This window comes from Miniopterus schreibersii (genome assembly GCF_964146895.1).
Source record: "Miniopterus schreibersii genome assembly, chromosome: 6".
NCBI lineage: Eukaryota > Metazoa > Chordata > Mammalia > Chiroptera > Miniopteridae > Miniopterus > Miniopterus schreibersii.
The window spans coordinates 82,924,961-82,947,226 of record NC_138107.1 but is presented as its reverse complement, the minus strand read 5'-3'; the positions used below and the strand labels follow the sequence as shown (position 1 = coordinate 82,947,226).

At 40.7% G+C, this 22,266-nt stretch overlaps 1 protein-coding gene across 1 annotated transcript in view; it reads left to right on the top strand.

Annotated features, from left to right (window-relative positions):
• SYNE1 (spectrin repeat containing nuclear envelope protein 1) overlaps nt 1-22,266 on the top strand; it is a 357,645-nt gene that overhangs the window by 187,732 nt on the left and 147,647 nt on the right. Inside the window, exons 67-81 of the mRNA XM_081140676.1 lie at nt 1,921-2,238; nt 3,128-3,283; nt 3,441-3,611; nt 4,196-4,522; nt 5,641-5,793; nt 6,076-6,243; nt 8,172-8,348; nt 9,712-9,858; nt 11,894-12,019; nt 13,267-13,443; nt 14,591-14,856; nt 16,360-18,520; nt 19,650-19,987; nt 20,204-20,348; nt 21,289-21,507. Coding sequence (XP_080996802.1) covers nt 1,921-2,238; nt 3,128-3,283; nt 3,441-3,611; nt 4,196-4,522; nt 5,641-5,793; nt 6,076-6,243; nt 8,172-8,348; nt 9,712-9,858; nt 11,894-12,019; nt 13,267-13,443; nt 14,591-14,856; nt 16,360-18,520; nt 19,650-19,987; nt 20,204-20,348; nt 21,289-21,507 — 5,049 coding nt within the window. The remainder of the gene's footprint in view (nt 1-1,920; nt 2,239-3,127; nt 3,284-3,440; nt 3,612-4,195; nt 4,523-5,640; nt 5,794-6,075; nt 6,244-8,171; nt 8,349-9,711; nt 9,859-11,893; nt 12,020-13,266; nt 13,444-14,590; nt 14,857-16,359; nt 18,521-19,649; nt 19,988-20,203; nt 20,349-21,288; nt 21,508-22,266) is intronic.

The following is a 22,266-nucleotide window of genomic DNA, read 5'->3' as shown; positions in this document are numbered from 1 at the left end:
ACTTTGTTTTTGCTGAATAACCCCTCTCAGCTCTTCCCTCCGGACACTGTTGGCAAAAGCAAATGTTGAGCTCTCTAGGCTTCTGTGTGGGAACTGGGCCAGTAAGTTCGTCGTCACCAGCAGATGTTTCTTTGGTTCCGGTCAGAAGAAAATGTTTCACTTCAGTCAATAGGCAGGTGGCCCAAACCCAATTCCAACCCCTTTTCTCACCATGCAATAATTCCTACATGGTGAGTTGTCACGATGTTAAAAAGGAGATAAGGTGATAGTGGCAGAAGAGGTAGCAGAGCACTGTGATGTTCTAAGTGCCCAGCAGACAGTCTTTAGGATCTTAATGGTCTACGATACGCACAGCGGCAGGGGGCTCGGCCAGCAGCGTGAGCCACATTCCCTGCACTATCTTGTATAAGCTGAGGGCTGTTAGAACATACAGACTTTAAAACTATTAACTGTATTTTCCCTCAGAATGAATACTTAAAATATGGAACATATACAAATTTATATAACACAGCGATGATTTGTACCATAGCAAAACCAGTTGTAAAATACGGAAAGGGTGATACATTGAGAAAATGAATAACTTAGGACAAAGGCCAGTAAAGGACAGTCCAGAGCCAGAGTTAAGCCTGTATTTAAAATAAAGTTTTACTGGAACACGGCCACACCCACTCACTTACTACCATCTGTTGCTACTTCAGACCTACGGGGCAGAGACCGTGTGGCCCATAAAGCCTAAAAGATTTACCACCCAGCCCTTTGCAGAGAAAGTTTAACTCCTGACTTAAAGAGGAGATTAAAAGTACAAAAATACTTTAAAAAATTTTTAAGAACTTTGGGATATAAGTTCTGTGTCTGTGGCTGTTTGATTAATATTGTGCCATATATGTTGCTCTCTTCCACTTACGTGTTCACATTATGTCACTCTTGGGGTGATACCATAGCTAAGGAGAAACATGTCCATTAGTTTGTACCATTTGAAAGTGCACTTTTTGTAGGTAAAAGTAGTCAGATATTAGCAATTTCAAATGGTCTGAATTGATATTAAATATCTTTATAATACTGTATTTTGATTAAATATGTTGGTGCTTTTAACACATTTGGTGGGTTTTGACTTGGCTCCTTTCAGCTTTAGCTGATAGATCAAGTATCAGTGTCGATTTTTTTAACCCAACTCCAACCCAAGTGAAAGTATATAATATGGTTTTGCCAATATCTTTAAAGATAAGAGTTTTTCTTTCTATAAATCATAGTTTTTGCTCTTCAAGAGTTGGTTCATACTGAACCTGTAGGATAAATCTTTGGGGCTTATGCTTTGCTGGAGGAAAATGTATTTGTACCTGGGAGCATCCCATTGGCAGGTGTGACAATTCAATCTCCCAAGTTTGTATGACTTACTACCCCAGGGCCAACTTTTCTTGGCCAGCACCTTCCCTAGAGCCTGGCTCTGGCAAAGTTTCTCTTTGGGAAAAAGATGGCCCATTGTTCCTGCCTCAACCGCAAGCGTGGAACTGATTTCGTTCAATGTCAGAGCAAGAAGCCTTCGGCTCTTCAAACAGATTATGAGCCATAAAAGGCTTCGGTTATTCTTTTAAACAATAGCTCTTTAATCACAGTACTTGTGCCTAAAAACCTAAAAGTCAAATTTCAGAAATTCTTTCTTAGATGATTGAGACAAATAACTCCTATGTGTGTGTTATTTGTGTGGATTTTTGCATGTGGTTTGATAATTTTAATAGGAAATATTTGCAAATCTTTCTCCTGATGGGAAATAGTATTGTTAGTTAATGTTTTCTCTAAGACAGAATAAAATCATTCTTTCCTAACGGGAAGTTAAGGTGGCACAGGTGCCTCGGGTGAGACATGTTAGCCTGTGCAGGTGTGAGATTTGAAGGAGGCTTGACTGCCGTGCCTCCCCCGCAGGAGCTGCAGGTTCGCTGCGCCGAGGGCCAGGCGCTGCTCAACTCGGCGCTGCACACCCGGGAGGAAGTGATCCCGTCGGGCATCCCCCAGACGGAGGACCGGGCCTTGGAGTCCCTCCGGCAGGACTGGCAGGCGTACCAGCAGAGGCTGTCTGAGACCCGGACTCAGTTCAACAGTGTTGTCAACAAACTGAGGCTGATGGAGCAGAAGTTTCAGCAAGTAGACGACTGGCTGCAAACGCTGGACGAGAAAGTGCGTCTCAGGACCGGGCGCCAGTCTAACCGGGCAGCCAAGGAGACACAGTTACATCAGATGAAGGTCAATCAGTTCAGTTGCCTTGCAGTTTGTTTCATTAAGATATTTAGTAATTCATTTTGTCCAAAGTTTAGATTTTGCAAAATCTTCTGCTTGAAAAGAAAGTTAACATAAATTACAATGGAGCATTCTAATGGCAATGATGAGTAGAATCCTAAGATAGTCCTTAATAAAATATAATTTAATGAAATATTTTATATTTTCTTCCTCTATCCTTGCTTTGTAAGGATAACTTTGCTTTGTAAAGATACATAAATGCTAATATTACAGTCATTTAACTTTATGGTTCGGATTTGCAATTGTTCTAATATAGTGCATTGAAATAATACTTGCGGTTTAGTTTTATTCTAATTTTTATGCAAATTTGGTACACATGCTCAAAATAATGCTTAGGCCTTCAGAGGCTTTTTCATTATTCATCTAGTTTAAAATTTATCTAAGTACAACAGACTATATAAAATGTATGCCACTCCTCTTTAAAAAATTTGAACGGAAGTGTAATATATACAAGAAGTACTCAAACTCAAAGAGTACAGCTTTTATCATGATATTGTATTTTTCATGACACATTTTCAAAATTATATCTCAGAATACATATATTCTAAATATACAGTGGAATCATTTCCTATTAATACAGTTGTATCTATATAAAAACATATATTTTTTGAACTGAAGTGTAATATATACAGAAAAGTGCCCAAATCAAGAACTCATAGTTTTTATCACATTGTTGTAATACAATTTTTCATGTAGGTTAAATATATATTTTCAAAATTATATCTCAGAGTAAATATATTCCACTGATCAAAAGATCATTAAGAAGATATACATATTTGTCTTACTCAATAGTGCCCAAGATTAAACCTTTCCTTGCGATATTTACTAATTTCAGAAGTGGCACGAGGAAATCACCACGTACAGAGACGAAGTGGAGGACGTGGGAGCCAGAGCCCAGGAGATCCTGGACGAGCGCCACGTGAGCAGCCGCCTGGGCTGCCAGGCCACCCAGCTGACGTCCAGATACCAGACCCTTCTTCTCCAAGTGCTGGTGAGGCCCCCAGCTGCTCCTTGTCGACCAGCTCCCTTCACAAGCCACAATGCCCCCCCCTTCACTCACTTCCTTCCAGGAAAGACACATATTTATCAGGAAAGGCACAGGCCCAGGTCTTTCATTCACCGTTCAATTTTGTGTCCTTTTTTCAAAGGAACAAATAAAATTCCTGGAAGAAGAGATCCAGAGTTTGGAGGAAGCAGAATCATCCCTAAGTTCCTACTCTCATTGGTACAGCTCTACTTATAAAAACTTCAAGAATGTGGCTGCCAAAATTGATAAAGTAGATAAAGCGATGATGGGGAAAAAAATGAAGACATTGGAGGTAGGCATGCCGACATTGTGCCTGTGTCCCAGCCTTTCTTCTTTCACGGAGCTGCCCCGTTCTCCCTCGTAGCTATGGGGAGGCACGTGCCCAGAGTAATGGGTGGTCCTTGAGTTTTCACTTAAATGCTGAGTTTTATCTATTTAAGGCCTAAAGCAGACTTTTATTTATTGGTATATGATCTCATCTGAATTACTTGGACACGACTTCTCACAAAGTTCTTCACTAAATTCCAGTTTAACACCTAAAAAAATTAAGACAAAAAATTTATCTCAAGTTGACGGCACCATGTGGTACCAGTTTTAACTCAGATCTTTAGGAACATTGCTGAAGATAAGAGAAACACCAAATTCTGTCTCAAGTCACTGATTTGGAAATGATCTATTGATCAAGACAATTTAAAACCTATATTGATGTAAATAAAAGAGGATCCCTGATTTCTGGCAGGTCAAAACTGGTTATAACTTCAAAAACAGGTTTTAAAGGGCAATAGTGGACTCAAGAATGGGGCTTCTAAGTCGTCTTTTTAAAAAGAAGAAATAAGGTTAACTCAGTATTGGCTTCCTACTCTCTCTCTTTCTCAGGGATTGCTAAAAGACATGGAGAAAGGCCACAGTTTGCTGAAATCGGCCCGGGAGAAAGGAGAGAGGGCACTGGCCTTCTTGGAGGACAGCGAGGCAGACACTTTAAGAAGCGAGATCCACGGTCACGTGGAGCAGTTGAACGAGCTGACCAGCACTGTTCGGAAAGAGCACATGACTCTGGAGAAAGGCCTCCACTTAGCCAAGGAATTCTCAGATAAATACAAAGCACTTACGCAGTGGATAGAGGAATACCAAGAAATCCTACAGGCTCCTGAAGAGCCCAAAATGGAGTTATATGAGAAGAAAGCTCAGTTATCTAAATACAAGGTAGTGTGTTGTTGCTCACTGACAAGTGCAGGAGGACCATAAGGGGACCGGGTGTCAGGGAGAGGATTCCTGGCATGTCCGTCAGTGGGGGGTGGAAAACATCTATAACATGTCTATCTACTGGGGTGAGAGATATAGATTTATTTGGCCAGATACAGTATATCCAAGTTATATTTCCACCCAGGAATGATACTTGCCTGATATTCCATGATTGTGTCAATGAATGGAGAGCTGTTCTCACAGTGTGATCCAGTTATAGGGATCCCCCAAATAAATCTTCCTGGCGTCAGGATCTCACACCTATAGGTTTCATCTCTCTCATGTTGGGTACCCTTCATCGTTGGGTACCCAAGGCCTATAAGTTTAATTTAAAATGAGATACAATATTTGTAAGAAAGTAAGTTCTAATTAATCAACTATAGCTAAACATCTTGGAAGTTAGTTTTTCAAAGAATAAATGGTGGTGTGAATATAATAGCTAGCTATACATGATATATATATATATATAGAGAGAGAGATTTCACCTGTTCAAATGTTTGAAACAATTATGGAAGTTTATCAGCCGAATAATTTGTGTTCTAAATTTCACCTGAATGATTAAACGGTAGTCTTTACGAGCTGTGAGCTGACTTAACTCAAAGCTTTCCCTGTCGGAATGTTTTCCTCCAGCCAATATGTCTATTCCCTTCCTGGGCTTTTCTGCCGAGTCTGACAGCGTGTCATTGAACCACTGAGCTCTTGATGTATTTAAATAGTGCTGTGAGCCTGTACAGCAGCGTTGCAGCTGGAATTTGCCTCCCTAACTTTCATGCACTTCAAGCTGCCATTAGCTCCATGAACTCAAAATAAAAAGACAGTGCCTCGTTTTCTTTTGAGTGCTTTCCTCTGCTGAGAGGAACGAGGAATGGGGTGGATGCTGGAAATAGAAACTGTTCAATTTAGCCAAACACAGTCCCTCCTCCACACTATTTGATGTGTTTAAAAACTACATTATCCATAAAAACCATTTGCTTTAATGTTTTACATTTATAGATTTATAAAATAAGTATCAGGTCTCAAGGGTATATCCACCTTGATCACACAGATGAGCTGGCTTTCTTTTTTCTTTGTAATTCAAGTCACTTCAACAAATAGTGCTGTCCCACGAGCCATCAGTGAAATCGGTGCGAGAGAAAGGAGATGCTCTTCTGGAACTGGTGCAGGATGCTACTTTGAAGGACAAAATAGAGAAGCTTCAGACTGATTATCAGGACCTCTGCAGCGCAGGAAAGGTAAGGGGACATCAGAAACTCAATGCGAAGTGTGTTTATTTGCCAAAATGGGATCCTGACTCCTTTTTCTCTGTCAGAAAAAATTTAAGGGTTAGGATGGGTATCTTTCCATTTATTCAGATGGCATAATGCCTTTTTTCTGTTTTTTCTGATCCCAGTAATTTTGTGATATATGTAACCCTACCTACCCTATGAGTTGCACTGGGCTTTTCAAAATATAAAAGTTTTGAGTAGTTTTTTTTTGGCTTGAAAGTCATCTCTAATGGGCACCTGGCTTCACAGGAGCATGTTCACAGTCTCGAGGTGAAGGTCAAAGACCATGAAGATTACAACAGTGAGCTCCAGGAAGTAGAAAAGTGGCTGCTGCAGATGTCAGGCAGGCTGGTGGCGCCTGACCTCATGGAGACGAGCAGCCTAGAGACAATCACTCAGCAACTGGCCCACCACAAGGTACGTCTGGTCTCTAAAGAGCTGAAGAATACAGGACGGCTGTCAAAGCCTTGCCCGTGTGTGTGTGTGTGTGTGTGTGTGTGTGTGTGTGCGCACGCTCACACACTCGCATCTCTGGATTTTAAGGATTGTAGTTGAAGAATCAGGTCTGAGGCTTGAGAACGTCTGATAATTGAGAACAGCTGAATTCAATGTTTAAGTGACTCAATAGCTGAATCCTGGCATTCAACTGTGAACACACTGTAGCATTTTCCCCAGCTAATAGTTTCTTATTGCAAAATTTAATCTTTATGGAATAATTTATCAAAGAGATTATCTTTAATTTAGAAAAGTACAGCCAAAGATAGGATACAGAAATAGTAGTCAGAAAGTCTGGATTCCAGCCAGACTCTCTCCTTCTTAGCTGGGAGAACTTAGCCTCTCTGAACCTCCACCTTTTTAAAATCCTTTCCATTGAATTTTTTAGGGTGACACTGGTTAACAAAACTGTACAGGTGTCAAGTGCACAAGTCTGAGCCTCCTCTCCTTCTCCTCTGTAGAGGGAGGTGATGATATCAGCCCCATCACATAGCTGTTGAGCACATCACAGGAGATAATTGTGAAAACATTTTGTAAATCACAAACTATGGTACTGATATGAGACATTTTTATTTTCACTCACATGTATTTTTAGTAATTAATGTGCCAGGTGACAGCTGTCATATGGTCACAATTTCATGGAACAATCTTGCTGACAGTAATAAGAAACTGAATTTTAGTCCTGATATAGTCAAAGTCTAGTGGTGTGTCTTAGGAAAGCCCTTCACGTCTCTGGGCTTTAGGATCCCTGTCTGTAGGAGAAAATTTTATTTAGAAAATATGAATAGAAAATTAATTACATGATATATTCTACTAGGCACTGAGGTAGCACCCTGAATATCCTCATGATGCAGTGACTCTATCTGAACACGCAGACAGAATGGTTCTTTTCAATATGATGTACGTAGTAACCATTAACGCAGCACTGTTGGAAAATGTGATGGACTCCAGGCTGCTGAGGGACCTCTGGGTTTCCCTCAGATATATTGATGTGTCCACCCAGGAGACCTTGTGCTGGAATGTGTCACTTGCCATTAGTATCGTATAACAGTAAGGAAATTAAAACCTGATTGCAAAAGTTGGTTCCTATTTTCTAAGTGTTCTCTGGTAAAGCTCACTAGAGAGCACATGTGGGGGTGGGGGTGTATATGAGCTGAAGTCAGGCAGAGCGGGGTCCAAAGCCTGGGGCCCTGCCATTCACTAGTTGTGTGACCTTGAGTGTGTCTATAACCTCCCTGTGCTTCAGTCTCCTCATCTGTAAAACAATGATGATAATACATATTTCTCAGGACTTATATATAGTTCCTGCACTATAGCAAGTACTTAATAAATGGTAAGTGGTAAGTATTATTTTTATTAATATAAATATTATTTGATATAAACTAGATATTATATAATATAATCATTAGATGTTAGATTGTTATATAAATCAGATGTTATATTATTAAAGAAATTGGATATTAGTAAATTAAATAGTAATTAGATTATTTTAAATATAAATTATTCCAGAATTATAATTTATAGAGCTGAAAATTTTATAAACATCCTTTCTCAGATGATAATACTGTGGAGCACATAGCTCTCTGAGATCAGCCATGAACTCACTCTCGCCCTAAAAGGTTTCTTCATCCCTATGTAACTTAATCTATGAAATTCATTAATTCTTCCCATTGGAGTGTTCCTGAAACATACTTTTTTCTTTTTCTTTTGCTATATGCTAACCAAGATAAATTGCAAAACTTTTTCAAAATCATATCAAACAGTGAAATTTTAATCTTAAGCCTTCTTTTTAATAAATAGGTTATTTAAAGGCTAAAAGAGGAATTGTGAGAACTGTTTCTTTTTTGTAGGCAATGATGGAAGAAATTGCTGGTTTTGAAGACCGTCTGAACAACCTGAAAGTCAAAGGCGACAATTTGATCAGCCAATGCGCAGAGCACCTCCAAGCGAAACTTAAACAAAATGTGCACGCGCGTCTGCAGGGCACAAAGGATAGTTACTCCGCAATCTGCAGTGCAGCCCAGAGGGTGAGTACCACTGGCACGCTCTGGAATGACTGTGAGTCAAAGAGAAAGCCTGTGCCATCTAGAGGTCTGTAAAAATAGTCTTGATGCTTTAGTCTTTGGAATAGTTCTGCTGTATGTCCAGACAGGAGCATAGGTTTTGGTCTCTATGTGGACACAGAACTAACGTCCTGTACACTTGATTGTTGTGACAAAGAAGTGAGTTCCAGACATTTGCTTTTACCCGACCCCTTTATTCCATGAATTAATATCAAATTTATTTAAATTTCGTTTTGTTTTTATTTGCACCTCACCAATACTTTTTTCTAATTTGCCATTTATTCTGTAACACCAAAATAAGGTTATTCTGTAATTTCCAGAATAATTATTTTCTAACTCTATGCAGCTTAGGTTTTATTCTAATTTAATATTTTTATGAATTTATATAGAAATTGACAAAAAGAATAAGTACCAATTTTGAGTTATATTTTAATGAGTGCAATGAATTATGCTAAAATGGAATCCCTAATGTTATTGAAATAAGTCTGAGATGGATAAGAATTGCCCTTTTAACAAAGATGAAGCACACCAGGTTAGGGAAGTTTTCAGCCATTGTTTCTTCAAACAGGTTCTCAATCCCTTGCTCTCTCTCTTCTCCTTCCGGCGCCCCTATGATGCAGATGTTGTTACATTTGATGTTGTCCCAGAGATCCCTTAGCCTTTCCTCATTTTTAAAAAAAATCTTTTTTCTTTTTGTGGCTCTGCTTTGGTGATTACTGTCCTCTTGTTCTCTAAATCGCTGATTTGATCCTTATATAACCGTGTTTCACTCCCTTTTCCTTTGTTATCATCTAAAATTATTTATTAGATTACTTTATTCTATTTTTTAGTTAACCTTTTGAAGGTGAATTCCTTAGTCTAGGGGGTCAACTAATGTCATCCGGCATTTCCATTAGAGAAATATTGTTTATCTTTTCATGACATGGCATTTTATTTTTACTTTTAGTTTCTAGCTTAAACAAAAACTGAAATTTGTATACCACAATGGGGAAGCCACAGAAACTCTGATCTAAGTTTAACAATTTACTTTAGGGATTTTATGTATTCTAACACATTTCCAGTTACATGAACCCTGCCCACAGTCTCTTTCCCTAATTAGGATTCATATTGTAATGTGTGGATTGGGAAGTTATGAACTGGGGACGGCAATGGTGCTTTGCAACCTTTTGGAACATATGAAAACACTGTTGCTATGTGTATGGTGCTGGGGAGTCACGGGGGAGAAATCTACTTCAGTGGACTTGTGGACGTGTTTCCTTTGATTCCAAGGATGTTTGTAGAGGTATAAAACAGCCCTCACAGCTGTGGCATGACTATTCTGTTTCAGGTGTACCAGAGTTTGGAACATGAACTTCAGAGGCATGTCAGTCGCCAAGACACTCTGCAGCAATGCCAGGCCTGGCTCTCTGCCGTCCAACCAGATGTAAAGCCAAGCCCCCTGCCACCTCTGAGCAGGGCAGAAGCCATGAAGCAGGTACTGGACTCCTGAAAGTTTATGTTATGTTACATGATTCATTCAGACATACAATGGAAATATGTTAAGTACGTATTACGTGCCAAACTGTAGTGGCTGCCAGGGATATCAAAGCACAGGCATGCCTCGTTTTATTGTACTTCACTTACTGGGCTTCGTAGATACTGAGTTTTTACAAATTGAAGGTGCAACCCTCCATCAGCAAGAAGATTATGACTCACTGAAGGCTCAGATGATAGTTAGCATTTTTTAGCAATAAAGTGTTTTTTAATTAAGGTGTGTACATTTTTTTAGACATAATGCTATGCTCATTTATTAGACTGCAGTATGGGCTAGAGAAAACTTTTATGTGCACTGGAAACCAAATAAGTTGTGTGATTTGCTTTCTTGTGATACTTTCCAAAATTTGCAGTATCTCTGAGGTATGCCTGTAGAACTAAGGTCTGAGTTTGACTCCAGTTGTTGGCTCATTCAGATGAGTGACTAGAAAATTCCACCGCTGACAACATGGCAACTTCAGATGGTGTCAGACTGGGGTCAGGCTTTGACAAGCTGCAGTGGCATTTTGGTCAAGGTCCCACAATGTGTGGTATATCCCCAGTATCTCCTACCTGGTAAACAAGAAACATATAGTGATAATATGCCCCCCACCACCATAAGAAAATGACATGCTGATTTGATTACTTTAAGAATGCCATAGGTTTTAAGCATGACATGTGAATTTGGGGGAATGGAAAAAAAGTACTATCAGATTTGCCCTTGAAATTATAAATTTTAGCAAAAATCTTTGGCAAGTGTTTTGTCACTGACAGTTTATGAACTTTCCCATTGCTTTTAGAATCAGGTCAACTATATAAATCTTAAATCATTATTCTTCTAAAGTAAATATATTTATAAAATAAAATAAAAATCTGATAGCTTATCTTCTCATTTCCAAAAGCTGTTTGGGACAGGTACTTTCTCTGGGTCACAGGTACATACTGGGGTGACTAATGATAATGATATTAACTAGAAGTGAAATACCAGTTTGTACACTGGATAAAAATTCAGATGCTACTTTTGACTTAATGGGAAATGGATCTATATTTATTATATCCACACAAGAATGGTGTGTTTAGTAATCTATATAATTCTGAGGAAAAGATACTAAGTAAGAGTGAAAAAAATTAAGCTTCATTATTGGCTATGATTTTGGGAAATCACCTAATGTTTCTGTAGATCAACTTTATCCTATACAACTTCCATTCTATTAAATTCCACCTTCAAGATTTATCAATATAAGTAGTGAGTGAGAACCACTTCTCAAAATCTGTACCGCCCACCACCCTCCTTCAGGCTGTCAGCCCTTCTCATTGACGCCTGCAGTGACCAGCAACCGGTCACCTGTCTGACCCCTGCCTCTCCCTCTCATAGGAATCTAAGCCCCATGGGAACAAAGGTTTTGTTTCATATACTGCTTTGTGCCCATTATCTGAAACAGAGCTCACATATCCGACAATCTTCAAAGAAACACATTTCTCCAGGTTTGTGTGTATAGATTAATGATCCACCGGGAAATACCTTTCTGGAACTTTCCGCAGAAAGAAAGAGTTCTGCCATCTGCATTTTTGTTCAACTCCAATGAAGCCTGCAAATGCACAATGACCTTTTCCTTATGTCTCCAGATTATGTGAAAACATGCTGAGAAGCAGGCTAGAAAAGAATAATATTCTTTCTCTGAAACAGAAAACCATTAGAATGTGAGCAGAAAATCAGGAAAAACTATAGGAGTTTCTTGGGTGTTTCTGTTTCCCAGACCGTACAGACTTTTGAACAATGAGCAGCAATTGATGGACAAAGGCTCCCTGTCAGTGTATTTTGAATTCTTTGTACGGGTCACTAGTACGTGTCATTTACAACAAAAGTTGTAAGTACTGAACCCAGCAAAATTATTTTTGAAATGTCAACAAAATAGTGTTGGTCCAAATGTGGCCCAAAGACTTGCTGTCTAAATATAGCATCATCTCTCCCACTCTGACAAGTGTGTTTGTTTTAGGTCAAACACTTCAGAGCTTTGCAGAAGCAGGCAAGGACCTACTTGGATCTCCTTTGCTCCATGTGCGACTTGTCCAACTCTTCAGTGAAAACCACAGCCAAGGATATTCAACAAACAGAGCAAATGGTAAAACGTTTAAGCCACATTGGACTTGGCTGTTTTATTATGGTCTCTCTCTTGAATGTGTGATGTGACGTTTAAGGAAAATACCTCCTTGAATTAAGCTCCTCCTGTGATTATACTGAATAGATATTTGAATTTCAACTAAGTCACAGAAAAGTAAGCACACTCTGATCCTAGTGCCACTGAATTGGAGCTGAAACGTTTAGTCCCATTGATCAGTTAATTATTAGCATTTCTTTTTTTCTCAATTACCATTCTCTTTTTCTATTTTCCCACCCATTTGTTTTGTTTTCTCCTGTTCATCTTTTTATTTAGGTAATACTTAATGCAGACGGGGTCCCCGATCCCTGCTTTATGTTAGGGCTGGCAAAGAGCCTGCTAGTCCCCTGGCAGCGGCTGAGTGTGGTGTCGAGAGGGATTCTGAAGCTGCGCCTGGGCTCAGTGCCCAAGGCTGTGATGAAGTAGCAGTACCCGCCCACCGCAGACAGGTGGCAGCACTGGGCCACGTGTTTGCCACCACTGCCTTACACTCTTTAATACTTCTGGGTTTAAAAGAAAAATAATACTTGGTTTTGGTTTTTAATGGATTAAATATTTACAGAATAGCAAAATCACCCAAAGCAACAAATGTCTTAAAATAATGTAGGTTTTTCCCTTCCCTTGTATATTCTATTATCAAACCAAGTTCATCTTTAAATTCTTATGAAAATGCAATAATTCATATATTTTTATAGAAGTGATTCATTGAAATTAATTATGTGGCTTTAAAATCCAGTGAGGCAGATCTAAAAATATTTTTAAAACATTAACAACTCGGTGTTTTATGAGAAGTAACAACAGGTGTACAATAGAAAACAAGGTCTTTTCTAGTGAACCCCAAGACTACATTCATGAGTTAGTCAGATGTTGAAAACGCCTGATGTGAAAAACCATTAGGGCAGCTTTTGACCTAATAAACTGTTAAAACCTCTTATAACCTCGCAATACTGATTGAAATCGTATGGCACATCTTAGACATGGAAAGTCCTTAGAAAACCTAAATATGAAAAGAAAATCTGCTTTTCTTGAAGCAAAAAAAGAATTCTTTGTGGATTTATCACAGCGTGTGTGTTGGGGGGGTGACTATACGTGCATAGGTGCATGCATGTGTGTTGGCCTGTGTACATGGACAGGGTAAGAATTGCATCTCTGATTCACTGGACATAAATGTTTTATTTATTACCGCTGACTTTTGCCTGTGTTCTCTCAAGATTGAGCAGAGGCTTGCCCAGGCACAGGACTTAACGCAGGGCTGGGAAGAGGTCAAGCACATGAAGGCTGAGCTTTGGATTTACCTCCAGGACGCCGATCAGCAACTGCAGAATATGAAGCGGAGGCACTCAGAACTGGAGCTCAATATTGCACAGAACATGGTTTCCCAAGTAAAGGTAGGAATGCATGGGTCTCTAGGGGAAGCACAGAAGACCCAAATGGGTCTTCAGTGTGTCTGTCAGTCCTTAAACATTAGCATAGCTACCTAAGGAATAAAACAGAATCAGAACAACCTTCCTTTGGTGCCAGGAAAGGACAGGTCAGAAGGTAAACATTTGTCAAGTACAGCATAGGGAATATAGCCAATAATATTGTAATAATTAAGTATGGTGTCAGGTGCACACTGGACTTATGGGGGGGATCGCTTCAGAAGTTATATTGTACACCTGAAATGCATAAAATATTGAATGTCAACTGTAATTGAAAAACAAAATAATAATTTAAAAAGTGAAAGTAAACATCCAAATATTTTATTGAAATTCCAGTTGTCTACTTGCATCCAAGGACCCTCTCTCTGTACTTTGTTCCTAAACAAGGTAGCTGTGGTTTAGCTGACAGAGCCAGGAGCCTCTGCCACTAAGCACACACAAGCCCTCATCACTGAGCATCTTTTCATCACAGCATCGGTGAAGCTGTAGGGCTGTAAATGTGCCAGTCAGTTACATACATATTTAATATATAAAATATATATTAATTAATATATAATTAATTTAAAATGTAATAGAAATATAATTGCTATTCCATATTTACTCACAATTTAATAGAAGATTACTTTAACTTCATTGGAAGTTGTACCAGATCTTTAACAAACTTTAAGGTTTATCTTTTCTCTGTGAGAGTTAGCTGTTTATAGTTTCTACTGAAATATTATTTGTATACTCAGAACAAACAAGATGACATAAAAAGAGATGGCATTTTTTTCTCAAAAGCATGAACTTCAAAAGTTTTTAGGAAACTAAGGCTACGCTTTAATACAAAATATTAACTTTTTTCCTTAGTGACTATAATATTATTTCACATTTCTCAGTTTTTCTTTATACCGTTCAAAATTGCACAATAAAAGAAAACACCACAGTTGGCTCTTGTACACTTGGAAATTTGTACTCAGAAAGAGGTATGATAATTTTTAGTCTGTCCCGCATGACCCATTCAGTATACGTGCCTTAGTGATTTAAAGTGTCAGATGTGTTACATCTGTGCCTAACTCTCTATATTTGGGGAGTTTATTGCACGTTACCTATTTGTCGTTGTTACTACCTTTAGGATTTTGTTAAGAAGCTGCAGTGCAAGCAGGCGTCGGTGATGGCTATTACGGAAAAGGTGGATGCGCTAACCAGGGAGCAGGAGTCTCCTGAGCACAAGGAAATAAGTCACCTGAACGACCAGTGGCAGGATCTGTGCCTTCAGTCCAACAACCTGTGCTTGCAAAGGGAAGAAGACCTTCAGAGGACAAGAGATTACCATGACTGCATGAGTGTTGTCGAGGTGTTCTTGGAAAAGTTTACTACAGAGTGGGATAACTTAGCCAGGTAACAGCAGCTCTCCAGGGAACCTCCAAAATACCAAGGCAGAGGTTTATCAACATCTATAAAACCGCAAAAGGTCTTTCTTATGTTAACCTCTACTGTCTGTCATTATTAATATTGGTAAAGCAGCTTTAAGAAACGCATGTTGTCATGGGGATGCAGAGCCGTGGTTCTCCTTGCTCACTGTTAATTTAACCAGCGGGTCAAAGGAAAAGTGTTTGAAAACAGCACCGTTTTCCTCTGTGACCTCAAAGCAGATTCCAAGGATGTTTCAGATTTTGTTTAATTACCAATTATGATGCTGTCACCTATGAATTAGTGAAATAAATCTTTATGTTGCATAGGCCAGTTATCAGCCTGTAAAGGAATGATTCTATGTAATTCGGTCAGGTTTTGTCTTGCATTTGTTTGTGGCATTCTAGAAGTTAACACAAGCCAAATTCAATTATATGTGCCATTTGTGATTTTAGCTTTTCCTTTGAAAAATAAGAATTCCCTTCCCCCTCCCCCACACACTGGGCCTTCATGTAGAAATCTTTCTATGCTTCTGATCACTAGAAGTAGTAAAATCTGCATGCCCTCTGTCCAAATCTATTGATTTGCAGCAATTAAAACTGAATACATAATTCTAGGTTGAGTTAAATCAAGTGGGGTTTTTTTGAAGAAGGTACACTATTTTCTAGTTTGTTTACAGAACTTTTCCATAATGCTGAGTATTTTACTGGTCTTTGGAGTAAATCCAGTCGATATCAGCAAAAACCCATATTTCAGGCTTATAATAGGCACCTCCCCCTGGTTGGCCCTCAGGCATCTCAGACCTAATAGGTCCCAAATAGAACTCATCACACTGCCTCCCAGCCCTGTCCTCATAGTTTGAACTGATTGTTTTATAAATGAAAGAGAAAGATTTCATTGTCTCATGTGTTTGTAGTCAAAAGGATAAGAATTCTGTGCATTTCACACTTATATTTAAAGATTTCTAATCATAAACCAAAACTAAGTGAGTAGCTGAGGGCGCCCCGGTTATGTCTTGCGGATTCCCTGTCAAGCGCTGTTGTTTGCTGGAGTGTCTTCTCGCAGGAAAGCACATACATCCTGGGCCACTTATTAATCTCTGTAAGTGCCATTTTCAAGAGCGCAGTAGCGCAGTGCTTCTCAATGGCTAGTGTTCACGCAAATCATCCAGGGATCTTGTAAATATGCAGATTTTGCTCAGTTTGTAAGGGCCAGAGAAAGAAGCTAAAAGTACGAGTCAGATGTGTTAGGAGGGCAGTAGGAGCCAGAAGAAGTGTAGAGAAGGAATATCGAGGTTATTTGTTCTGGCTCAACTTCTGATATAGCAATATATGGGTCTTGCATTCCATAATAAATACAGCACCTGGATCAGTAAAGTCCAAGCTAAGAGCACCCTCTTAAAGGAACTGAGGAAATGTAATGTAACGTGGTATGAAAGAGTAGAGATTTTGCGTTGGCTAATCTGCTTTGATGTCTTCCGTATATTTACAGATCCGATGCAGAGAGCACCGCTGTCCACCTGGAAGCTTTGAAAAAGCTGGCGTTGGCTTTGCAGGAGAGAAAGCAGGCCGTTGAAGATCTGAAAGACAAAAAGCAGAAAATGATAGAGCATCTGAATCTAGATGACAGAGAATTAGTCAAAGAACAGACGAGTCACCTCGAACAGCGCTGGTTTCAGCTGGAGGACCTTGTTAAAAGGAAAATCCAAGTGTCGGTCACCAACCTGGAGGAGTTGGATGCGGTGCGGGCCAGGTTTCAGGAGCTGATGGAGTGGGCGGAAGAGCAGCAGCCCAACATTGCCGAGGCCCTCCAGCAGAGCCCCCCGCCCGATGTGGCTCCAAACCAACTCATGGATCACCTCGCCATTTGCAGTGACCTGGAGGCCAAGCAGATGCTCCTGAAGTCACTCACGAAGGACGCGGACAGGGTGATGGCAGATCTTGGCCTGAACGAGCGGCAGGTCATCCAGAGGGCGCTCTCTGATGCGCAAAGGCATGTGAACTGCCTCAGCGACTTAGTGGGCCAGAGACGAAAGTACTTGAACAAGACCTTGTCGGAGAAAACCCAGTTTCTCATGGCCGTGTTCCAGGCGACCAGCCAAATCCAGCAGCATGAGCGGAAGATAACGTTCCGTGAGCACATCTGCCTGTTCCCCGATGACGTGAGCAAGCAAGTTAAAACGTGCAAGAGCGCTCAGGCCAGCCTCAAGACGTACCAGAGCGAGGTCAGCGGACTCTGGGCCCAGGGCCGGGACCTAATGAAGGGAGCCACAGAGCAGGAGAAGGGCGAAGTCCTGGGTAAGCTCCAGGAGTTGCAGAGTGTCTACGACACTGTCTTACAGAAGTGCAGCCACAGGCTACAAGAACTGGAGAAAAATTTAGTTTCTAGGAAGCATTTTAAGGAGGATTTTGATAAAGCCTGTCACTGGCTGAAACAAGCAGATATTGTTACATTTCCTGAAATCAACCTAATGAATGAGAGCTCAGAGCTTCAGACACAGCTAGCCAAATACCAGCACATTCTTGAGCAGTCTCCAGAATATGAAAATCTCCTACTCACACTCCAGAGGACGGGGCAGGCCATCTTGCCGTCGCTGAACGAAGTCGACCACTCCTACCTCAATGAGAAGCTCAACGCCCTGCCCCTGCAATTTAACGTCATTGTTGCCTTGGCCAAAGACAAGTTCTACAAGATCCAAGAAGCAATCCTCGCTCGGAAGGAATACGCCTCCTTGATTGAGTTGACCACCCAGTCCCTGAGTGACCTCGAAGACCAGTTCTTAAAGATGAGCCAAGTCCCCGCCGCCCTGAGGGTGGAGGAGGCTCTGTGTCTTCAGGATGGTTGCAGGGCTCTCCTGGGAGAGGTGACAGGCCTCGGGGAAGCCGTGGATGAACTGAACCAGAAGAAAGAAAGTTTTCGCAGCACAGGGCAGCCTTGGCAGCCAGACAGGATGCTGCAGCTTGTGACCTCGCACCACAGGCTGAAGCGACAAACGGAGCAAAGGGTTAGCTTATTAGAGGACACCACCAGCGCTTACCAAGAACACGAGACAATGTGCCACCAGCTGCAGAAACAGCTGGAGGCTGCAAGAGCAGAGCAGTCCAAAGTAAATGAGGAGACGCTTTCCCCAGAGGACAAGCTCAAGCTGTATCATGCCCTGGCCGGAAGCCTTCAGGACGCAGGGATCCTGCTGAAACGAGTGACCATGCATCTTGAAGATCTTGTTCCACACCTGGACCCCTCGGCTTACGAGAAAGCCAAGCACCAGATCCAGTCCTGGCAGGAGGACTTAAAGCTGTTGACTTCGGCCATTGGCGCGACAGTGACAGAGTGCGAGAGCCGCATGGTGCAGAGCATAGACTTCCAGACAGAGCTGAGCCGCTCCTTGCACTGGCTGAGGAGCGTGAAGACAGAGCTGAGTGGGCCCGTGAGCCTGGACCTGAACCTCCGGGACATCCAGGAGGAGATCAGGAAGGTGCAGATTCATCAGGAAGAGGTGCAGTCCAGCCTGCGGATAATGAATGCCCTGAGCGTCAAGGAGAAGGAGGAGTCCGCGAAAGCCAAGGAGCTCATTCCTGCCGACCTACAGCAGTCCCTGGCCGAACTCACGGAGCTGGACGGGGCCATTCAGGAGGCTCTGCGCGCCAGACAGGTGGGTGTCAGGGGCTCCTCTTGCCTTTTCCCACTCTGCTCACTTGTGAGCGCGGGTGAGACATTGCTTTGCTTTTGTTTTGTTTTTTGGTCAGAACTGCTTCCTTAAATACTTCTTTTTTGATACTACGTAGAATCATCTTCAACAGTGGCTCAAAAGGGTGTTTTTATTGTTTATGGACGTGGTACTCATTTCACATGATTTCCACGTTGACCTCACTTTAGTTATTACCTTTACGAGCGGTAATAAATACACTAATAGAATGAATACCATCGTGAGTACATGAATAATAAAATAAAATAATTAGCCATGGATAATTAGTGATGCTTGTTCGTAACACTGTGAAACCTGGCGTTGCTAAGATTAGCATGGATGGAGACTCTCCAAGTAGACAGAGGCAGGTGGATGATGCTGCCCCGGCCCCGGGGCTGAACCACATTTCATTCTGGGGTCTCCCATCAGTTGCCCCATCTTTCACCCCTTGCTCAGGGAGGAGTGTTTCAGCTTTTCTTGCTTCCCTGCGGGACCGCAGAAGCCAGACGAAAAATCACCATGACTTCACTTGGGGATAACAAAGAAATGAGAGCATGCATAGGACGTGGGCATATATCTCTTTAAGATGATGATTTTGTTTCCTTTGGATAAGTACCCAGAAGTGGGATTGCTGGCTGCTGTGGTGGCTCTATTGAATTTCTTGAGGAACTGACACAGTGGCTGTACTGGTTTACAGTCCACGGGTGTTATTACACTTCTAACCAGCTGAGGCAGTATTTCACTTTGGTAAATATTCAGTCTTCCACATATTACTAAGCATTACATATATGTTATAACATACATATATGAGAGAGGGAAGTCCTAGAATTAGTCAAGATACCAGTATAAATTTCTATTTTTATTTCTGTCCTTGTTTACTTATTTCATCTATAATAACAAAATTATAGCAAGATTAGCAGAAGGAAAAATAAAGGAAATAATGGATTACACCACAAAAATTCCACCATCTTTTTAATTCACCTATACGCATATATCCACATGACAAAGGACTGGGAAAGAAATGGAAAAATTAAAACATTTCCTGCAAACACACTCTGATTGAGGGTTGATTGTTTGTGTAATTACTATGTTTCAGGCTACATTGACTCAAATATATAGTCAATGTCAAAGGTACTATCAAGTGTTTCAAGCAGCGAGCGACTGGCTTGAGGATGCCCACGAAATGCTACAGCTGGCAGGCAACGGCCTCGACGTGGAGAGTGCAGAGGAAAATCTCAAAAGCCACACAGAATTTTTTAGTGCAGAGGATCAGTTCCAGAGTAACCTGGAGGAGCTCCGAGGCCTGGTAGCCAACCTGGACCCACTCATCAAGTCAACTGCAAAAGAGGACCTAGCTCAGAAGATGACTTCCCTGGAGGAGAAGAGCCGAAGGATAATCCAGGACTCACACACCCAGTTAGAGCTCTTGCAGAGGTATTGGAGTTGTTTCCATCTCTAAATTCTAGTAAAATATGATGTTTTGAAATGAATTTTCACACAGAAAACAGTAATATATTAACAATGTACCTCCACACATAAATTCATTCTGCTCTCTTAAGTACCTTCAGACATACTGACATAAGAGCTTTGCACAGAAATGTGTGATTGTGATTTGAAATTGCTTATTGACTTTTGTTGGATTTTTTCAAGGTGTGCAGCTCAGTGGCAGGATTACCAGAAAGCAAGGGAAGAGGTTATCGAACTGATGAATGATGCAGAAAAGAAATTGTCTGGATTTTCTTTGTTGAAGACGTCTTCCAGTCATGAAGCAGGAGAAAAATTGTCAGAACACAAGGTTAATTTTGTTGATGTTTTTAATGTCCTTTGATTGTCTTTGTAATGGGTCTCTGTAATAAGATAGTTCCAGAATCAGGTCAATACATCTTCATTTCCACCTGGGTTCCTTAAATATGAAAAGGGTACATTAGCTACGCTTCGTCACAGTTTTAACTTAATTAAATGTTGTCACGTTTTTAGGGTTTCAGTTGGAAATGCATGGCTGGGTTTAAAAAGACAGTCAGAGCAATGCTTCTGATAAAGTATGACACAGTGAATTCCAGTAAATACTTTCTGGTGATAGCTTAGATTAATTCAAATACAATTTAAAAATTAATAACTGAGCCCTGGCTGGTGTGGCTCAGTGGTTAGATTGTCTGCCTGAGCACCAAAGGGTCTTGGGTTCGAGTCCAGTCAAGGGCATGTACCTGGGTTGCAGGTTCATTCCCTGGCCCCAGTTGGAATGTGTGTGGGAGGCAACCAATCGGTGTTTCTCTCTCACATCAATGTTTCTCTCTCTCTGTGTCTCTCTCCCCCCTCCCTCCCTTCCACTCTCTCTAAAAATAAAAAAAATATCTTCGGGGTGAGAATTAACAAAAAATAAATGAAATTAATAGCTGAGTCGCTCTCATATGTCACGGCAATATAAGGTAGAATGTAACATCCTAAAATACTAAATTCAGTTCCCTTATGTTTTTGCTGCTTTTTAAAAATGGGAGGATTTCATTTCAAGTAGCAAATAAACTTTCATTTTTCATAAATAAACTTTCACCTTCCCTTTTTTAAAAAATTGAAGCCTGACTCAATTAAGCATGCAATGTCAAGGTGAGAGCTACCAGAGTTAAAAGAACATATGTTGGAACATTTCCTTTTGCAAGGTAATTTTGGGCTTTACCCAAACCCATAGAACTTTTGAAAAAAATCTCTCCCCCACCCCTTTTCTCCTCCCCTACCTTTAGGCTTTAGTGTCATTGGTTCATTCTTTCCACGAGAAAATTGTGGCCCTAGAGGGTAAGGCTTCACAGCTGGAAAAAGTTGGAAACGATGCAAGCAAAGCAACCATAGGCAGGTCGATGACCACAGTCTGGCAGCGCTGGGCCCGGCTCCGGGCTGTGGCCCAGGACCAGGAGAAGATCCTGGAAGATGCAGTGGATGAGTGGAAGAATTTCAACAATAAGGTAATGTCCTGTATTGATGGGCTCAAGTGATTCTTTCCTCCCTGGTGATCATGTGTTTTGAAAAGCAGTATCTTGCTCTTGCTCTTTTTTTAAAAAAAAATTGGCTTTATGAAAGTTAAAAGCTTTTTTCTCATCACTGTTTCAGTGACATGAAACCCAAACTGTGAAACAATATGCAGTGTGCAATGTGCAATTTAGTCCCAAGTCAGAGTCCAATTATTTTAATTAGAAAACCAAGAAACTAAACTTTGAAGGGGGACACACCACCTTCCTCCATTTGCTGAAATCTTAGTGAAACTTTCTTACCTGGCCCCCAAAAATGTCAAAATGCTTTTTCTTTACCGTGGAAATACGCAGGAATTTAACTCATTTCCCAAGTCCTATGTTAATTTCTTTCATCTTTTAAGTGGGATTTAATATTTTAAGTCTCATCTTCCTTTATAACTTGTGTTCACTTGAATAATAGAGAGAGCTTTTCATTTGTCTTTTAGTTAAAAAAACCCACAAAACTTTTTCTATGATATGCAGTCTCTGAGTGCCCTGATATTATCTTGATTTTAAAGCTTTAACCCCAGGATTATAAAGATAGCCTTTCCTTTCATGTTTAGAAGATTGTCCGGGTTTCAGTTTCCTGAAATTTAGAGTTTACACCATCATCTTCAATGAGCTTTGGTGCATTAGTGTCAAATGTGGCATTCATGGGCGTTGCCCCAGTTTTTCAATTTATTTTTGAGCTTCATAGTACATGCATTTTTCACC